Below are 16,671 nucleotides of genomic sequence, written 5' to 3' on the forward strand. Positions count from 1 at the left end.
GGGTATACCAAGGTGCTTGACAAAAATAAAATAGGAAAAGGGAGATGGGAGGGAAAAGAGAAAGGACCTGGCACGTATCAATTATAAAAACCTTGACAATCATAAGATATAAAAGTAGTTCACAAGCATAACGGATAAAAATGTACCAACGCACACCAAGCGTTAACTAGGTGGAAAGGCAAGATTAAACAAATAAGTCTTCAGCCGTAATTTAAACAGTGGCATAGAGTCAGACGCCCGAATAGCAACAGGAAGGTTGTTCCATAAGACCGGGGCAAATAAAAAGTCCAAAGCACGAGACTCTTGTAATGGTGATATATTTGACAGTAGGGGGCAGTATTTAGCTTTCAAATGCTTCGAAGCTTTGCTTAGACCACAAGGAAGTGACCAACTCTCTAGAACACTGCTGTCAAGATGGCACCGATTGGGCTGAAAGCTGTAGTCGGAGAAAGTAAGTGACGTATTTATTGTATCTAATCTCACTGTAGCAGTTTATTACAGTTAAAAAAAAGTACTTTATTGTAACCTTTATCGCTGTAACTTGATGAACTGACGTTCAATTTATTAAAAAAAATCGTGTTGTGGATGACGGTTCACCAACTCTTCCTGCTTCACTCCTAATATATATGCTAACGTTGCCGAAGGAACCGATGTCATCATTTAAAAAGTCATATATATATAAAATAATAGTGTTACACGTAGTGATAGCAGTATTTGCTTAATTTGCTGAAGTTTCATGTGTTTTGTGACATTAGCCACACTTGAAAGTTAAAAGTCGCGACGTTAGGGATTGAAAATGTTGTGACAGTCCAAGTTATAGGCTAACCCAGGCTAGCTAATCTGAAAGGGAAGTCTAGTAACTTCGCTTGTGATCTGTTAAATCATCCTGGACATTTAGGCTGTAAAACGTCAGGAAGTCACAACTTTTGTTACACAATAACTTGTAGTACATTGCGTTGAAAGTAAAAAAAACAAAAACAAAAAAACAAAAACGCATGCCGGGGTTAAAACATTACGTATTCACAAGGCTCATCTAGTAATGCTTATTTGTAATTATATGCTAATTGCTTCTGCTAGACTTTAGAAGCATTAAATTTGGGCTTATGTTCCTTCATCTCACATTTTCACTTCTTTTAAGAAGTCTGAAAAATAAAAAACAAACATACCATTACAAAGCGGTATGATTTGTAATTTACTATCTGCTATTATTAGCTGAAAACGTTGTCCATACAAGATGACTTAACCTATTTGGAGTATGCCAAAAATATCAAATAAAATCTCATATTCAATATTGTATTTAGAGCAGTGAGACAATAAATCCCAATAAGGAAGTTTCCTTGCAAACTGGGTTTTTTTTTAATTTTTAATTTTTTATTTAGATTTAACAAAACTCTTCGAAAGTATAATCTTTTCCAGTTCCCTGTATGAGCGACCTGGAAAATCATTAGTTAGTGATGAAGGTCACACTTGGTGCAAAAAAAGAAATCTATTTTTTTTTTTTTTTTTTTTTTTTTTTTCCCCCCCATTTCTTTCTCTCAAAAGCCCTGAACCATAATACACATATATTCAGTAGCCACCATAATACCAGGAACCTTACCAGGATTTATACAGCAATCATAAAATAGTGATTACAGTGATGGCTAACTCGGAATAAAGAACACATTTTTTTTTATGAACTCCCATAACAAGCTATTTATGTCAGCTATTACTGTGAAAACAGTGAGTCATATGTCTTAGGGAGCAGAATCTATGTTTTTAATCAGGTTCAAATCGTGGTTTAACAAGGAAGTGAAGACATCATATTGGTGCAGTTCAACTTTTGATGTTTCCTACCACACTGCTTTCTTCTGTACCCTAGTTAATTATTGTGTGATTCAATGAAAACTTCTTTTGGGAACAGTGGCCCACTGCAGGAGACTATTTGGCTGTTTGTTTTAACACACGTACCACACCTTAGCTGTTGTGCTTAGGACGTCATTGGAACAATTGTGCTTCTGTCTATATAAGACCAGGAAGTTGCACCCAAGCAAGTTTGTTACTGCAAGTGTTAAATATGTTTAAAAAGGGTTCCTGTTTTTTTAATTTTTGACAGTAGAGCTGACCTTTGACTTTTGTTGTTGTTTTATAAGTCACACAAATTCTTTGGAAACTATTCAGTAAGCTACATTTCATGAAAAGCTCAAATTACTAATGAATGCTGCAACAACAATCTAGAGCATTTTGACTATATGAATGTTTCATAAAGTATTTTTTTATTATTATTGTTGCTAAATTTACTCCACTTGTGACCCGTTTTAGCTTGTTTTTGTTATGAGGTTATGGGTTCTTGCATCACAAAATTATCTTTTCATCTACAGAAATCATCAGTGGTGTGATCAAGAGTGTGAAAAAGGATGGAGAATGGAAGGTAACGGTAGATACAAAAGAAGAAATTCTTTTGATTTTTGTTGCACTGAATTTATTACCACTGTGTGGCCTTTGTTTAGGTTCTTATTGTGGATCACATGACCACAAGAATTCTGTCCTCTTGTTGCAAGATGTCTGACATTTTGGCGGAGGGGGTGACCAGTAAGTATGGATATAATTCATAGTTTTTAGTTTAGTTTTTTAAATAAATGAGAGATCAAACCTTTAGCTGTTGAAGAGTAAAATGTGCCAACTTAATTCATTTTCTGCGTTTAAATGACATTAAATTATCATATTGTCTTTTCTGTTTTTCAGTTGTGGAGGACATCAATAAACGCAGAGAACCCATCTCCAGTTTGGAGGCCATTTATTTAATCACCCCATCTGCAAAGGTTCAAAAGAGTTCCGTCTTTTAATGTTGCCATATCTTCAAGATTGTTCTCATGTGCATAATATTTTAAAGATAACTATGTGCATAATATTTTAAAGATAACTATGTGCATAATATTTTAAAGATGAATATGTTTTCAATTACAGTCGGTTCATGGTCTCATTGATGATTTCAAAGATGCAGCCTTTACATACAAGGCAGCACACATCTTCTTCACTGACAGTAAGAGTGGAACTATAAATATGAGAAATGTATTTTTTTTTCCAGACTTCAGTGTAAAACGCTAAAACTGACATTAATTCATTTTTTTTTTTTTTTTTTTTTTGCCTTGTTTAGCTTGTCCAGATCCTCTCTTTGCTGATATTGGAAGAGCCAAAGTTTCAAAATTTATCAAGACTTTAAAAGAGATCAATGTTGCTTTTCTTCCATATGAGTCGCAGGTGGGTAAAATTCTTATATTTCATTGAGTCCAAATTGTCTTTGGACATTTCATTAGAAATGTTTTTGGTTTTGGACAAAACTTATTTGACAGTTAATCATTTAATTGTATGGCAAAAAGACAAACGTTTTCCCGAGCTGCAATCAGTTATAGTAATATTGTCTGTCGGTTTATTGTGACAGGCAATACCTTTCACAGTTTCTCTTGTCCCCGTAGGTTTTCTCACTGGATGACCCAAAATCCTTGTACTCCTTCTACAGTTCAAAGGCAAATGAAACAAGAGATAAAATGATGGAAAATGTGGCAGAGCAGATTGCGACCCTGTGTGACACTCTCAAAGAGTACCCTGCAGTTCGTTATCGCAAGTATGGGCCCCTTCATGAGAAGAGAGATAGATTTAAACAAATAAATCTTTTCCCACTGAATGTATTATGCTGATTTTAAAGTTGTATTCTACTTTGTTTTTAGGGGACCTGAGGAAAATGCTAGACTGGCTGAAGAGGTCTATCAGCGCCTCATTGCTCACAAAGCTGAAAACCCAACCATGGGAGAGGTAGGAAATACTTTGGTCTTCAACCACTCGATTTCTCACATTCTCTGCTGTGTAATTTCAAATCTTAAAAAAATGGTGAACAAAATGTTTACACTGCTTTTCTTTCCTGCTAAATCATCTTTCTCATGTAAGAGAATAAACCTCTGTTGGGATTCTGCAGCTCTTCAGCTTAACAGGTTGTGAATATTTCTTTGGTTTCTGGGATTTATTTCCTGATGATTATTTTCTCATCCTTTGCTGGACCTGTCCTTTTTTCCCTTCTTTTCTGTTTTTCTTAGCTGACATTTCCTTGCTCCTGAGATGAGTCTTAAAGGCATGTATTACTGTTCCCTTTTTGCGTCTATGCATGTCAGGTGCTTTATCATACTATGCTGTACGTATTTCTTTTTTTTCTTTTTTCTACATCTAGCTGTGATGCTAAATTATAATAATTGATAATTAATTGATTTCATTGCATGGCATTGCAACAGTTAATGTGTACTTTCAGCCAGTCTCTTTTAATGAATCTTTAAATTAAATCATATATTTCAAAAGTACTGGATGATATCCTTAATTTGTATTATTTTTAGGGTCCAGATAAGGCGCGATCACAGCTAATCATTGTTGACCGTGGGTTTGATCCCGTCTCACCTGTTCTTCATGAGTTGACCTTCCAAGCAATGGCTTATGATTTGCTAGACATCAAACAGGACATCTATACGTAAGGGACTACCTTTATATTTTTATATTGCTCTGTCTGTTTGGTGTGGTGTCTTTGGTATACCAGTCCCTCCATTTGTGGACTTTTAAACATTTTTTTAAATTTATTTTTGGATATTAAAGTTATCAGACAACCGGCATTGGGAACTCAAAAGAGAAAGACGTCTTACTGGATGAAGATGATGAACTCTGGGTTCAGCTCAGACACATGCACATCGCTGATGTCACCAAGTAAGTTTTGTCACAGTAACATTTCTACGACTGCTACAACTTGATTGTGGAGTCATTGTAATTCAGTCAAAGTTTTCCTGCGTTAGGTGTCTACTAATTTTCTCATTTGATTCTTGTAGGAAGGTGACAGAGCTTCTTCGCACATTTTGTGAGAGCAAGAGGATGTGCACTGACAATGTGAGTGTTATGTGCATTATCTTTTCAGGTGTTTGAAAAGTCCACGGTAGACCCTGAGTATTGTTTTTGTGTTATGATGGAACTTTGGGGAAAATGTTTCTCTTTTCAGGCCAATATCAAAGATCTGTCTCAGATGTTAAAGAAGATGCCACAGTATCAGAAGGAGCTGAGCATGGTGAGTTACATTAACTAACAAACAAACAAACAAACCCTTATGTAACTTCTTATCATTATTTGTTTGTTTTAATTTATCTAATCCAAAAGCGCTGTCTGTTCAGTTTATTTAGACCTTTACTTAAAAATAGGGAAATGTTTTTGAAGCATATTAGGATACATTTGTGATGATAAATTAGATACAATTTAGACCATGGTTGTTTTGCCTAATTAAGCATTAGCTGGGCCAGCTAAAGTTTAGTTGGCCCAAATTCTAGTTATAATCTGACCATTATGACAAGACTTCCTAGAAAACGTTTTTTTCTTATATCAGAGTTGTCAGTCTTAATTATGTTTAATTTTTTTTAAATAAAAATATGATGCCATATGTTAAAGTAATTAGTAATGTATTTTAATGTAATTTTTTTTGCAGTACTCCACTCACTTACACCTAGCTGAAGCTTGTATGAAGAAATTCAAGGCCTCACTTGATAAACTTTGTGAAGTGGAGCAGGTTAGTAGCCTTGTGCACAACATAATTTTTTGTAATAAAATGTTTGACTTGCAGCAGTCACCATAGTGTTTTTTTTTTTTTTTTTTTTTTTTTTTTGTTGGTAAATTACACTTTGAAAGTCCAGTTCAGTTTTTGGCTTTTGTTATCATGTATGTCTACTTAAAAAATGTAATCAAAATTATTATCTTTGAGGACTATTGAACCTAATAGTTTTCAAATATTAATTATAATGCAATAAAAGTCTATTAGGTTGTCACATTTCTGCCACATATGGTCAAATAGCACAATGCAATACACTGACACAGACTGTCTAAACAAAATGCCTGACATGGAATAACTACATTGACTCATCACATTCAGTGACCTGAAATGTATCTTTGTAATTCCTGTGCTTCTTTGCTTCTGGTCTGTTGATATTTTTATTTGTTAACTAAAAAATAATAATATTTCATAAAACGCTTTAAACTACACATCAGCAGCGTAAATCATCGTAGATCTGTGAGCTTACTGTAAGCTTAAAGGCATGTAATAACACAGATGTACCACTTGGTACAGTAGAAGTTCTTCCACCAGCAAGACCTGGGAAAAAAGCCACAATCCAAACTGGAGCCAAACCCCAGTGTTTTAGTTATATGTGCCAGACATGCCTTGTGTTCCTGAGGGGAAATTTTTGGCCATATCTAGTCCAGTATCAGATGAGTGACAAGCACATGAGAAATGATAAGCTATGCATGGCTGTGGCATTATGAGGTGCAAGTGTTAATGGGGCCTTTTTTATGAGTAAATCGCTCAACTGCCCTAATGGATTGTCAGCATGTCTGAAAGCTGTCTCTTTAATCCATTGGGCATGCTTTGGCTCTTAAGATGTGCAGTATGATCCAAATGGCAACAGCTCTCTGTCAGCTGTCATTTGTTCTACATTGTTTGGAAGCCCATTACAAATGTGTGTGTAATGTTGCAAATAAAATAATCTTTCAGTTGCTCGCAAAGTTTTGCTGCTGGCTTTAATGAAGTTTAGTCCAAATTCATGTAAGGTTAGCAAAATTATTTAAGGCAGTTACACAGTTCCAAGTGACCATTTATTGGAGGATTGCAAAAAAGGGGAAATCTCAAAGCTACATATAGCTAGTGTACCCAATATTTAGCTTTATGTTGACATAACGTACCTGATTACAAATGCAAATCTGGAGATTTACTTTGCAATCTGAGATTTTCTTGTTGCAATAGTCTTATGGCAATATCATGGCTCTGAAAGAGAACGTGTGTTGGGGGAAAGGGGAATAAAGTGGTTTCATTCACCTCTCTTAACTGCCTGTCTTAAGTTGATGATATTCAGTAAAGGTTGATCGTAAACTAGGGCTTTCTTCCACAGGACCTTGCAATGGGAGCAAATGCAGAAGGGGAACCACTGAAAGATGCCATGAAGAGCATTGTTCCTGTGCTCTTAGATAGTGACATTGATGCCTTTGACAAAATCCGCATCATACTGCTGTTCATATTTCACAAGAAGAAGGGTAAGAAGATCTCAAAACATTTTAAATCTTTTTAAGTCCTAATCTTGTTACATTGAAGAGAAGCTTTATTTGTCGTTACTTATTTATAGCAAACAGTGTTTTCATTGCCTGGTTGTCTATTCAGGCATTGGGGAGGAGAACCTTGCCAAGCTCATCCAGCATGCAAATATTCAGGCCGACAGCAACATTATTTACAACCTGCAGAACCTAGGCTGTAATATTATAGCTGGGGTAAGTTTGGCTACAGTCTCATGCTGTGGAACTGAGAATTTTATAAAACCTAAAAAAAAAACCCTGAATATTTGACATACATTGTTTTTCAGGGTCGCAATTCTGGGAAAACACTGCCAGATCGTAAGCAGCGTACAGAAAGCACATACCAGCTTTCCAGGTGGACACCCACTGTCAAGGACATCATGGAGGTATTAAGCCCTAAGTGAGGTTTCAGATGTCACTGGCAGACCTGCTCACCTTTGCTCACAACACAGCTTTTATAACATCTGTTTCTGGATCACAGAATGCCATAGAAGACAAACTGGACAAAAAGCTGTGGCCATTCATCGCTGAACCAGCACCCATCAACACAACTCAGACTGCAGTCAGGTCGGGCGGTGCTCTCCCTCTATCTGAGAAATAAATAAATATATATAGATAGATGGGTAGATCTCTTTCCAAAACAGTTTGTATTTAGCAACAAGTGGGGTAAATGACAGATAATCTTATAAAATAAAACCTTTTATCCCCTTAAAACCTTTTAAATGAATCAGAGCCGAGCTTTTGACAAAGTGAAGTAGAGTTTAAAGGGTAAATTTCAGTCATTTTTGAATACTCTATAATCCCTAGGGAATTCCCATCATAATGATGGTGCTAATACTGACCACGCTTGTAGATCTAGATTTACTCATAATCTGTGGAGTGTTCCGGTACTTTTCTACTTTTTAAGCAAAATGCAGAATTAAAATGGAGAAGTTGATAATAATATAGACTGGCTATAACCCCCCCCCCCCCCCCCCAAAAAAAAAAAAAACCCCAACAAAACAAAAAAAACCCAACCAACCAAACAAAAAAAACTCAGGAGTTTCTGTTAGTATTTTCACATTCATACTTATTCATCAGGGTCAATTTCCTGACAACACGGTATGAAAATGAGCCATTGTATGACAATTGTATTAATTATTGTTTGAAATAATAAATGTCAGAAAATCAATAAATAGCTGAAAGGGAGCTGTAGTTTTAGTAATAGTTTTATGTTTCTCAATCATTTTCGAAATTCTTTTACAGCAGTGCACGTTTTGGACACTGGCACAAAAATAAGTCTCCAACGGAGTATCGGTCTGGCCCTCGTCTCATTGTTTTTGTGATTGGTGGGGTGTCATACTCTGAGATGCGTTGTGCTTATGAAGTGACTCGAGCCACAGATGGGAAATGGGAAGTCCTGATTGGTAAGCAATTGCTAATTAAGAAGTTATGACTGATGAACCTGACTGTTGAACTGCTATTTAAATATTGTTGTTTTTTGTTGTTGTTTTTTTCCTTGACAGGATCATCTCACATCCTAACTCCAACCAGCTTCCTCAATGACTTGAAGACTCTGGACAAAGATACTAATCCTGATCCGTAATCCCCAAGTCGGGACAGCAATACTGCAGTAGGAGTCTGGTTGTTCCTTTAAACTGATGTCTTTCTGTTGTCCTGTTTAGCTTCTCTAACATCTCTGATGTGAAATCTTAGATGTAGTCATGTAAGAAAGCAGTTGTGACTATTCTATTATAGTGTGCTCTTTTGTTGTTAGTTGGGTTCTGTATACTGCTGTGATTGAAATTGTATTTAAGTAATAAATGAAACAATATTAATATTTTCATTATTCTATTCATATTTAAATTCTTAATTTTGTTGTAATTGACTTGCTTAGTTATTTAGTCAGAAATTCCAAAAATTGTCACAAAGAAAGAGCAGCTCTCACCTCATAGAAATCTCTTAATTCAAGTATATTGTAGTTGCACACAATTGAAGGACATATTGTATATAGATTTAAAAGTAGATTAAAATTATTTTTTTTGGTAACTCTCTCCCTCAACCCTCTTCTTGAAATATTCATCTCAGTAATAATGTCAGAACTGCTGTGTTATGACCGTTGCACATTTACTAGATACTTTAATATATTGCTGGGCGCTAGAGCAGTGGGTGCTTGTTTATTTGTTGATGGAAATGAGCAATAAAATAAAAAAATATATATTGAATTTAATTTGTCTTTTTTCTTTTCTATAGGACCTTTTAGTATGCTTCAATATGCATAATATTTTCATTTTGTTAAAAAAATTATAGTTTGTTCATATTATGCTAAAAAGTTTGCTAGTATTCTCCATATAGGCAAATTTTAACTTTATTTTTTCAAAAACTGCTGCTGTTCTGTATAGGCCTCAACCCCCTAAGCCAGCTCATCACTAAGAGCGGATACATGATTAAGGTGTGGAGTGATCATTAACAACATGTACATGGGTGACATTAATCTGTATGCTAGGAATAAGTGAGACATCAATTTACTGATCCAACTCACCAGATCCACAGCAAGGATATCAGGATGTCATTTTGACTATATAAGTGTGATCGAAGGGTCACAAAGAGAGGAAAGGTGATCCACACTGGAAGGGGTGGAATTTCCAGAAGACAAAGTAGCAGAGTAGTCCTTACCGGTCATTAGATACCCAGGTGGAATAATAAGCAGGCTTCAGGATGAGATAGATGTCACTGATGTCAACTCATAAAAACTCCTCATAATGAGAGGTCCCCACCCAAAGTCCAGCACCCTTGGGGTCTGTGGCCAACAGGAAGTAGGAGAGTGAGGTTAGTGAGTGTTGGAATGGCATTCCAGGATGAAACAAAGAACAGTTTGCACTGACAGAGTGCTTTGGATATATATTCTGGTAAACAGTTCGACGTCATCCATGTGGAAGAGATGGTAGATGATTGCTCCATTCCGTAGTCTGTATCCATATCCATGTTAATGATCTGCCTGAGGGGGTTCAGACCTATGCAGAACAGAAATTCCACACTTGATGGTGACTTGTAGAATTGGCTGCAAGTGTTGTTCTCTAGTGTTGATTGCTAATTCCCCATCAAATTCATGATGAAGGCTCTTGGGGTCCTGATGATCTGATATTTTAGACATTCTAAGATTCATCTATGGGGCATTGAGTCATAGGCTTCCTTGTACTTAATCTGGACAGTGCACAGGTTGGTCAGTATGGTTTTATGGTCTCGAAATACTGCTCTAGGTAGCAGTAGCTGGTGTTTTGACACTGGTGTTTTCTGGGATTTCATGTATTGGGCCATGTTCCTCTTCATTTTAGCTGTTATGATGACTGACTGGAGCTTCCATGTTGTACTGAGGCAGGTTACTGGTCTGCAGGTAGACTGGGGACTAGTCCCTTCTGGGGATCGTACACCTTTGATGGTATACATGTTTTTTTTTTAACCAAAGCTGCGAGTCTTTTCTTGGCAGTTTCTGAGGCCTAAAGGTATGGGCAGCTTACAGTATTTCTGAGGAGGGTGGAGATGATGACACTTCCCACTGACCTGAAGTCCTGGCTCCCCCTTCCTGTATCAATTGTGTTATACCACATAAATCTCTAGTTCTGATAGCAGTTGCTTCTTTCGCGTGTTGGAAATCTGAGCTACTAGTTGTTTCATTGTCAGGTCCCACATGCTCCTCATGTAACCCCTTGCCTTGGGATTACAGTCATAGTACCATTCTAGGATTCCCGTTTGTCTATCTGCTGCCTGCCTGCTTGCTTGCTCTATGTGAAGTGAAAGTGGGGCCTTTAAAATGTAAACATGAACCTTAAGTAAAGTGTTAGGTCAGAAAGGAGAGCATGCGCACCTACCACGAAAAAAAGATCATCCCTCTGAGGATTATGTTTTCATCTGGGATTACAGATGGCAATATGAAGAACAGGGCAGACGCTGAGGTCTTAATGGCAATCGGTTTATACTAAGGACTAAACTATTAAAACCCTTCTTCCACTTCATATCCAGTACACACTGAGAGAAGCATCATTCGGTATCATTTCATTTATGCATAGTTCATCTTTTATAGAAGTTTTTTGTAACACTTTGCTTGCATCTAGTTTTCATTTTGGGGTTTATATATATTTTTTCAGTTATTTTTTTGATGGCAGCTGCTGGGATGGATTCAAAATCTAAACCCTCTGATGCTGTGCTGGTAAGATGTCAGTGCAAAACTGATTTCTATGTTCTTGTTCTAATTATATAGGGAGGACTATATTCTTTAGATTTTAGAAATATATTAATTCTTCTAATTAGTTAAAAAGAATGTGTGTTATCATTTTTAGTTCTTCATAATAGATACATGTATTGATGTAATACACTATAATTAATTTGTTTTTAATGTTCAATGTTAGCTTTACAGAACCTTTATTGTGATATTGGAAAAAGATTAGCCATTAGGATGAATTATCTTTACATTAAGATTCACATTTGACCTTGAGTCAAGATGGTCTGAAAAAACTATTCATATTGAGAAACTATAATGTTGACAGTTCAAACAATTTTAACAATCTCTATACTGAATAGGAATCCCCAGAACTAGAGCAGATTCTGGACATAATGAGTTACTCACAGCGTGGACGAATGGACGGACAGTGTTGCACTCTAAGTCCTGCTAAAATAGAGACGACATCTGCAGGTTGGAATAGTGAAAATACCACAGTACAGTATACATCTCCCTTTTTTGGCCTGATTATTGATTGTTTCATTCTTGCTTCCCACAGGGTTAAAAGATGAGAGATCATCCCATACTTCAGATAATAAACAGGGACAATATGTCAACTCGCATTTATCGTTGCCTGGATTTAATTACCAAGTACTAGACTTATGACTATAATATGATGAGGGATACACTGTACAAGTAAAACATGATTAAATTACATCAGCTCTCAATTATTACCTGTTTTCTCAGGAAAGTGGACGTAATGATCATCATGTCTCTGCACCTCATATCTCAGTGACTGAGAGTACTCCAGATAGAAACAGGAAGCATCTGTCAGTTCCAGTTGACCAATTACAGATTCCTTCTCAACGTGAACGCTCAAATTCTATAAAGGTCTGTTAATGTGTTAACAAGTTATAACAGTGTTATTCTGATAGCTGTAACAATTAGATTTGTTGATGTTGACTTGTTTAATAATTGTTATCACATATACATCACCCCATTCATTGAAGCTTTATCATGCTGTTTTAACCCAAAAAGTCAGAATCATCTGCTGAACAGCAAAAGTTCATGGAGATGATTGCCTATGGACAGCGTGGACGCATGGAGGACCAGTGCTGCTCATTGGATCCAAGCAAGAGTGCTCCTTGCACACCCAGATACACAGAGAAAACAACTGTTGCAAGTATGTTAAACATGGCTGAAAATTCAATAATTTCTTGCCATTTTAATAAATTGCATTCATCATTTTAAACTTCCTTTATGAATCTGACTGTTTCAGGTTCTGACAGATTAAATATTTATATTGAAAATTTGCTGTATTTGACCAGTGACAGATCCTGAAATGTTCTTCAATCTGTTGGCCGACACTCAGAGCCGACGGCTCGATGACCAGCGAGTGTCGCTTCCATCATTACCAGGCTTACAAAATGAAAAGGACACTGCTATGGGAGATTCAAGCTACTTGTGTTACATGGTCTCTAAAGTTCAAGTAAGGAATTTTCTTTGTTCTCTTTTAATACAAAGTATCAAAATGCTGCATGGAACTTGACTGCTTGAAATTATGATATTAACTGCTTTGAGTCTGTTTTAACAGGAATGCCACATTAAAACATTTGAGGCAGATTTTCCACAGCTGTCAACTACAAGTGTAGCTTTTTAGTTAAGAGTTTAATAACCATATTATTTTATGTATTTATAGTCAACGTATTGATCAAAAATGCTGACCTAATCTATTTTCAGGGCTCCAGAATGGATGATCAAAGGTGTTCATTACCTCAAATCCTACCCCCAGAGACACCGTGTTCATCAAACAAGGATCAGTCTGAATCCGGTTTAAACCCATTACGCTCAGCCTCCTTCAGCTCCAGTTCAGACATAAAGCAACTAAAAAGTGAGGATAAAAATCCTCAAAAACAGGTATATCCGCGCTTTCAGTTTTAGCCCCCCAAAAGAAATTGTAAACGGCATCGACACTATACAATGAGGTTTTAGATCACCCCATTTCTTTTTGCATGTGTTATATTTTTGTATTATTCATTCACTTAACAAAATTCACATTATCCCATCTAGTTCTTGACTCCAGCTGAACAGGAAGATCTTTTTACCTTAATTAGTAATTCCCACCATGGCCGGATGGATGAACAGCGATGTGTCCTAAATGCTACACCCCAGTCCACACCTAAGCACCATTTCAGTCAAAGTGAAATCCCCCAAGGTCAGAAAACAGGAAATTTTCCCTTTGTTTCTTTTTTTGCATTTGATATTTTTTCTAAATTGTTTTGTACGTTGATATATAACAGCGCATACATTTCTCAATGAAGCTAACAAGTATTTTATTTTTCTCTAACATCCAATGCCCAGATTCTGATAATTTCTTCAGCTTACTGGCCAACTCACAGGGCCGACGGCTGGACGACCAGAGAGTGTCTCTTCCTTCACTACCTGGAATACAGAATGGAGGTACCACATTAACACCCACTGCTGCTGAGACGGATGCAAGCTACTTGTGTTATCTGGTTTCCAAAGTCCAGGTTGGCCCTATATGTAACATTGCGAAAAGTTATTCACAGCTTTTGTTTCTTTGTTAAGTATCCACGAAGTTTTTGCACATATAGATTTATCAGTTTTTCTTTAATCAAACTTTTTACCCACAGGGCTCAAGGATGGATGAACAGAGATGTTCTGCACCCCACATCTTCCAGAATCTGGGTACCCCATCAGCTCAGCACACATCTGGTAAACCTCCTTGGAGGTCTGCCTCATTAAACCGTGACAAAACTGAACAGCGTGGGCAGGTCAATGTTCATACCACATATCACTCAACATTGTTTTACCTATACTTTTTCTGCCCTGTAATTTTATATTTCTTAAGCAAGCCACAAAAACTATATAGTGATTGACTAGAACTTTTATTATCTAGTCTTTTAAAGAAATAACATAGCTGTATTGATTGCTTAATGGCAGCCTCTGTTTGCTATGTCTTTTTGAGAGTTGTCCCATTTCTTATGACATATCTTTCTGTAAAAAAATTTAGGGAATATCCGCAGCTGAGGAGGAGCAGTTCCTTAAAATGATAAGTCGAATACAAAGTGGACGCATGGAAGAGCAACGCTGCTTTTTACAACCCAGCAGAAGCACACCTTCCTCACCTACACACAATGGCAGTGCTTTGAATAAAGTACCCATAGGTCAGAAAAATGCACAGTGCACTTGAATATGAGTATTTTGTCTCTGAAATGTCAAGAATAATTATTTCTCCATTATAGGTGCAGAAGCAGAGGCGTTCTTCAAAATCATCACCTCCAGTCAGTCGCAACGACTAGATGATCAGCGCGTTGCACTTCCTACCTTGCCAGGGATAAGTGGAAATTCTGAAGGAAAAGTAGACATACAACGACATACAACAGCTGAAATCCCAGTAAGTTACACAACATCTAAATTATTGGTACTGTGAAAATTAAGAAAAGTGTAATAAATGTGGTTTTATTTATATATATATATATATATATATATATATATATATTTTTTTTTTAACTCTATATTTTTTTTTAAACTTTTTTTAACTCTATGCACTCCCACAGAAGTTAAGTGCATGCAGGACACCATGTCTCTCTCTCTCTCAGTTTATCATACTTAGAGACCCATCATATCCAACCATGTAAATGACCATTATGTAGACCTTAGGCTATCTCTCGTAACCTTTGGCTTGTCTACAGTACTGTAACTAGATAATCATGACCAAAATTTCTTTCATGGCTCTAAATTTAGTTACCACTCTGTCAAAAACCTCAATTAAGAGTGTTTTTCCACCATTCTACTGCTGATTATATTTTAATAAATTGCAACTGATCATTTGTTTTTCTGCAATACACTTGCCAGTTTAACGGTCTCTCATCATTTCTGTTCTGTAAGGTCTCTCCACTACCACAGATCACAGTGGCTAAATGTACACCTACAACTTCAAAAAAGTGTCCTACACCTGCCTCACAACCTCAAATGGCATATGGAAAGCCTGGTTCCACTGAGGCCTTACCCAAATCTGCTTCACTTATTCCCAAGGGAGAATTTAAGAAGAAGTCTAATTTCCCAGCTAAGGTAAATTCTTCACTTTTCCATTTTTTCAGTACATTCAAGTTTGTAGACAAATATATAACAAGTAATGTAAACACACATTAGTAGAGTATAACAATTTACCAGTATTTTTATTCTCTAAAATATTATATGTTTCTGTATGGGACAAACGGATTCTCCTTTTTGAAAGCCTCCTGAATTAGAAACACAAAGGCTGATATCCTAGTAAATGAAAAAACAGAACAAAACAAAAAAAGCTGATAAGAGATTCTGTAACACTGTTTGAGTTCAGTGACTTGTGACATGTTACAGGTAACAGTGAGTGTATCTGTGAGCTTCACACCTCAGGAGGTAAGTTGTAAGATAACTTATTACCCAAAGGTACTGCCATAATAAAAGAAGTGCCTTCAGTACTACTCTTTTCTTCTCTGGAAAATGAACAGAAGAATGCCAATGAGCCAGATGCATTTCCAGATGTCTATCTAACTCTTGGAGCCCCAGGGGACAACCTTGTGATACCTCTGAGTCCAGTATGTGGCAGGCCCTTGTCCTTTGACTTAAACCTTGTTATGAAGGAAGATGTTAAGTTCAGGCATTGCTCTCCAAGCCATTCCAGTCCCAGAAAAAACAACTCCAGGCCACCATCTCCCAACAAAGGTGCGACTGGTAAAGCACATCCTACATGCTCACATGAACAGGGGAAGCTTGTGACCAGCCACATCAGTGCAGATGTAAACTCCTTCTCCCCAACTGAAAAGACTCACCTGGAGAAAGGAATTGCTCAAGAAGGACAAAAGGGGAAAGGAGAACTTGGAAAGGTGAGGGAAAAGGCACAGCATGGAAAAGGAAAGGGCGCTGTAAAGAAAGACATGAAGAAGAATGGCAAATAATGTACTTGTAAATTATGGGATTTAAATGTAAAAAAAATAAGTAGCAAAAAAATTGTATTTGTATTGCTAAAAGCTCTTATTAGAAATTATGTTGATTCTGCTTTATAGGGTCATTTGAAGGATAGTCCTTTGCTAGCTAAATTTACAGTACATATTGTGTCTATTGTTTTCAGTTTTGCAAATTTTCTAAATGTAAATACACTGTAAGGAATTCTATTCTTTCTGTCAATTATAATTGTAATCTTGAATTAAAACCTTTGGTCTGTTAAACTCTGTGAAGATGTGACAAAAACCAAACCAAAACAAACATGAAAAAAAAAACCCAACAGCAATAAATGGGGAATCATTTCCTTTGGTCTGAATTCTGAACTTTGACATCTGCATTTAGCATTGGAGCATATG

General features: G+C 36.5%; 2 protein-coding genes across 4 annotated transcripts; both read left to right on the top strand.

Annotated features, from left to right (window-relative positions):
* The first annotated feature begins 319 nt into the window (after positions 1-319).
* stxbp2 (syntaxin binding protein 2) lies at positions 320-9,317 on the top strand. Of its 2 annotated transcripts, none has more exons than XM_085271546.1 (19): positions 320-451; positions 2,358-2,407; positions 2,487-2,568; positions 2,722-2,798; positions 2,944-3,019; positions 3,134-3,237; positions 3,453-3,601; positions 3,705-3,789; positions 4,359-4,489; positions 4,612-4,719; positions 4,839-4,896; positions 5,006-5,071; positions 5,483-5,563; positions 6,936-7,077; positions 7,202-7,308; positions 7,401-7,499; positions 7,595-7,680; positions 8,362-8,519; positions 8,619-9,317. In XM_085271546.1, exons 1-19 carry the CDS (start codon positions 415-417, stop codon positions 8,696-8,698), a joined length of 1,776 nt encoding a protein of 591 aa, XP_085127672.1. In that variant the 5' UTR covers positions 320-414; the 3' UTR covers positions 8,699-9,317. The 2 variants fall into 2 exon arrangements, with proteins under 2 accessions (XP_085127672.1, XP_085127671.1); XM_085271545.1 differs by having other exon boundaries at positions 322-451; positions 8,359-8,519.
* A 126-nt stretch (positions 9,318-9,443) lies between these two features.
* Positions 9,444-16,523, top strand: LOC146576336 (uncharacterized). Of its 2 annotated transcripts, XM_085271543.1 has the most exons (16): positions 9,444-11,137; positions 11,238-11,299; positions 11,671-11,782; positions 11,868-11,959; positions 12,056-12,199; positions 12,347-12,491; positions 12,637-12,797; positions 13,049-13,225; positions 13,379-13,523; positions 13,670-13,839; positions 13,963-14,103; positions 14,343-14,496; positions 14,575-14,726; positions 15,221-15,403; positions 15,692-15,730; positions 15,823-16,523. In XM_085271543.1, the coding sequence occupies exons 2-16, from the start codon at positions 11,249-11,251 to the stop codon at positions 16,267-16,269; spliced, it is 2,313 nt and encodes a 770-aa protein (XP_085127669.1). In that variant the 5' UTR covers positions 9,444-11,137; positions 11,238-11,248; the 3' UTR covers positions 16,270-16,523. The 2 variants fall into 2 exon arrangements, with proteins under 2 accessions (XP_085127669.1, XP_085127670.1); XM_085271544.1 differs by lacking the exons at positions 9,444-11,137; positions 11,238-11,299; positions 11,671-11,782; positions 11,868-11,959 and having other exon boundaries at positions 11,981-12,199; positions 12,351-12,491.
* The last annotated feature ends 148 nt before the right edge of the window (positions 16,524-16,671 follow it).

Source organism: Mchenga conophoros, linkage group LG4, assembly GCF_057382185.1.
Source record: "Mchenga conophoros isolate Kocher_MC1m ecotype Shallow Benthic linkage group LG4, M_conophoros_male_GT1.1, whole genome shotgun sequence".
NCBI lineage: Eukaryota > Metazoa > Chordata > Actinopteri > Cichliformes > Cichlidae > Mchenga > Mchenga conophoros.

Coding starts and splice junctions, on each gene's coding strand:
- stxbp2 (XM_085271545.1), top strand. CDS start 415: ATGGCACCGATTGGGCTGAAAGCTGTAGTCGGAGAAA. Junction 2,569..2,721: donor TTTGGCGGAGGGGGTGACCA/GTAAGTATGGAT, acceptor TCTGTTTTTCAG/TTGTGGAGGACATCAATAAA. Junction 4,720..4,838: donor CACATCGCTGATGTCACCAA/GTAAGTTTTGTC, acceptor TGATTCTTGTAG/GAAGGTGACAGAGCTTCTTC.
- LOC146576336 (XM_085271543.1), top strand. CDS start 11,249: ATGGCAGCTGCTGGGATGGATTCAAAATCTAAACCCTCTGATGCTGTG. Junction 12,200..12,346: donor AACGCTCAAATTCTATAAAG/GTCTGTTAATGT, acceptor TAACCCAAAAAG/TCAGAATCATCTGCTGAACA. Junction 13,226..13,378: donor ATAAAAATCCTCAAAAACAG/GTATATCCGCGC, acceptor TATCCCATCTAG/TTCTTGACTCCAGCTGAACA.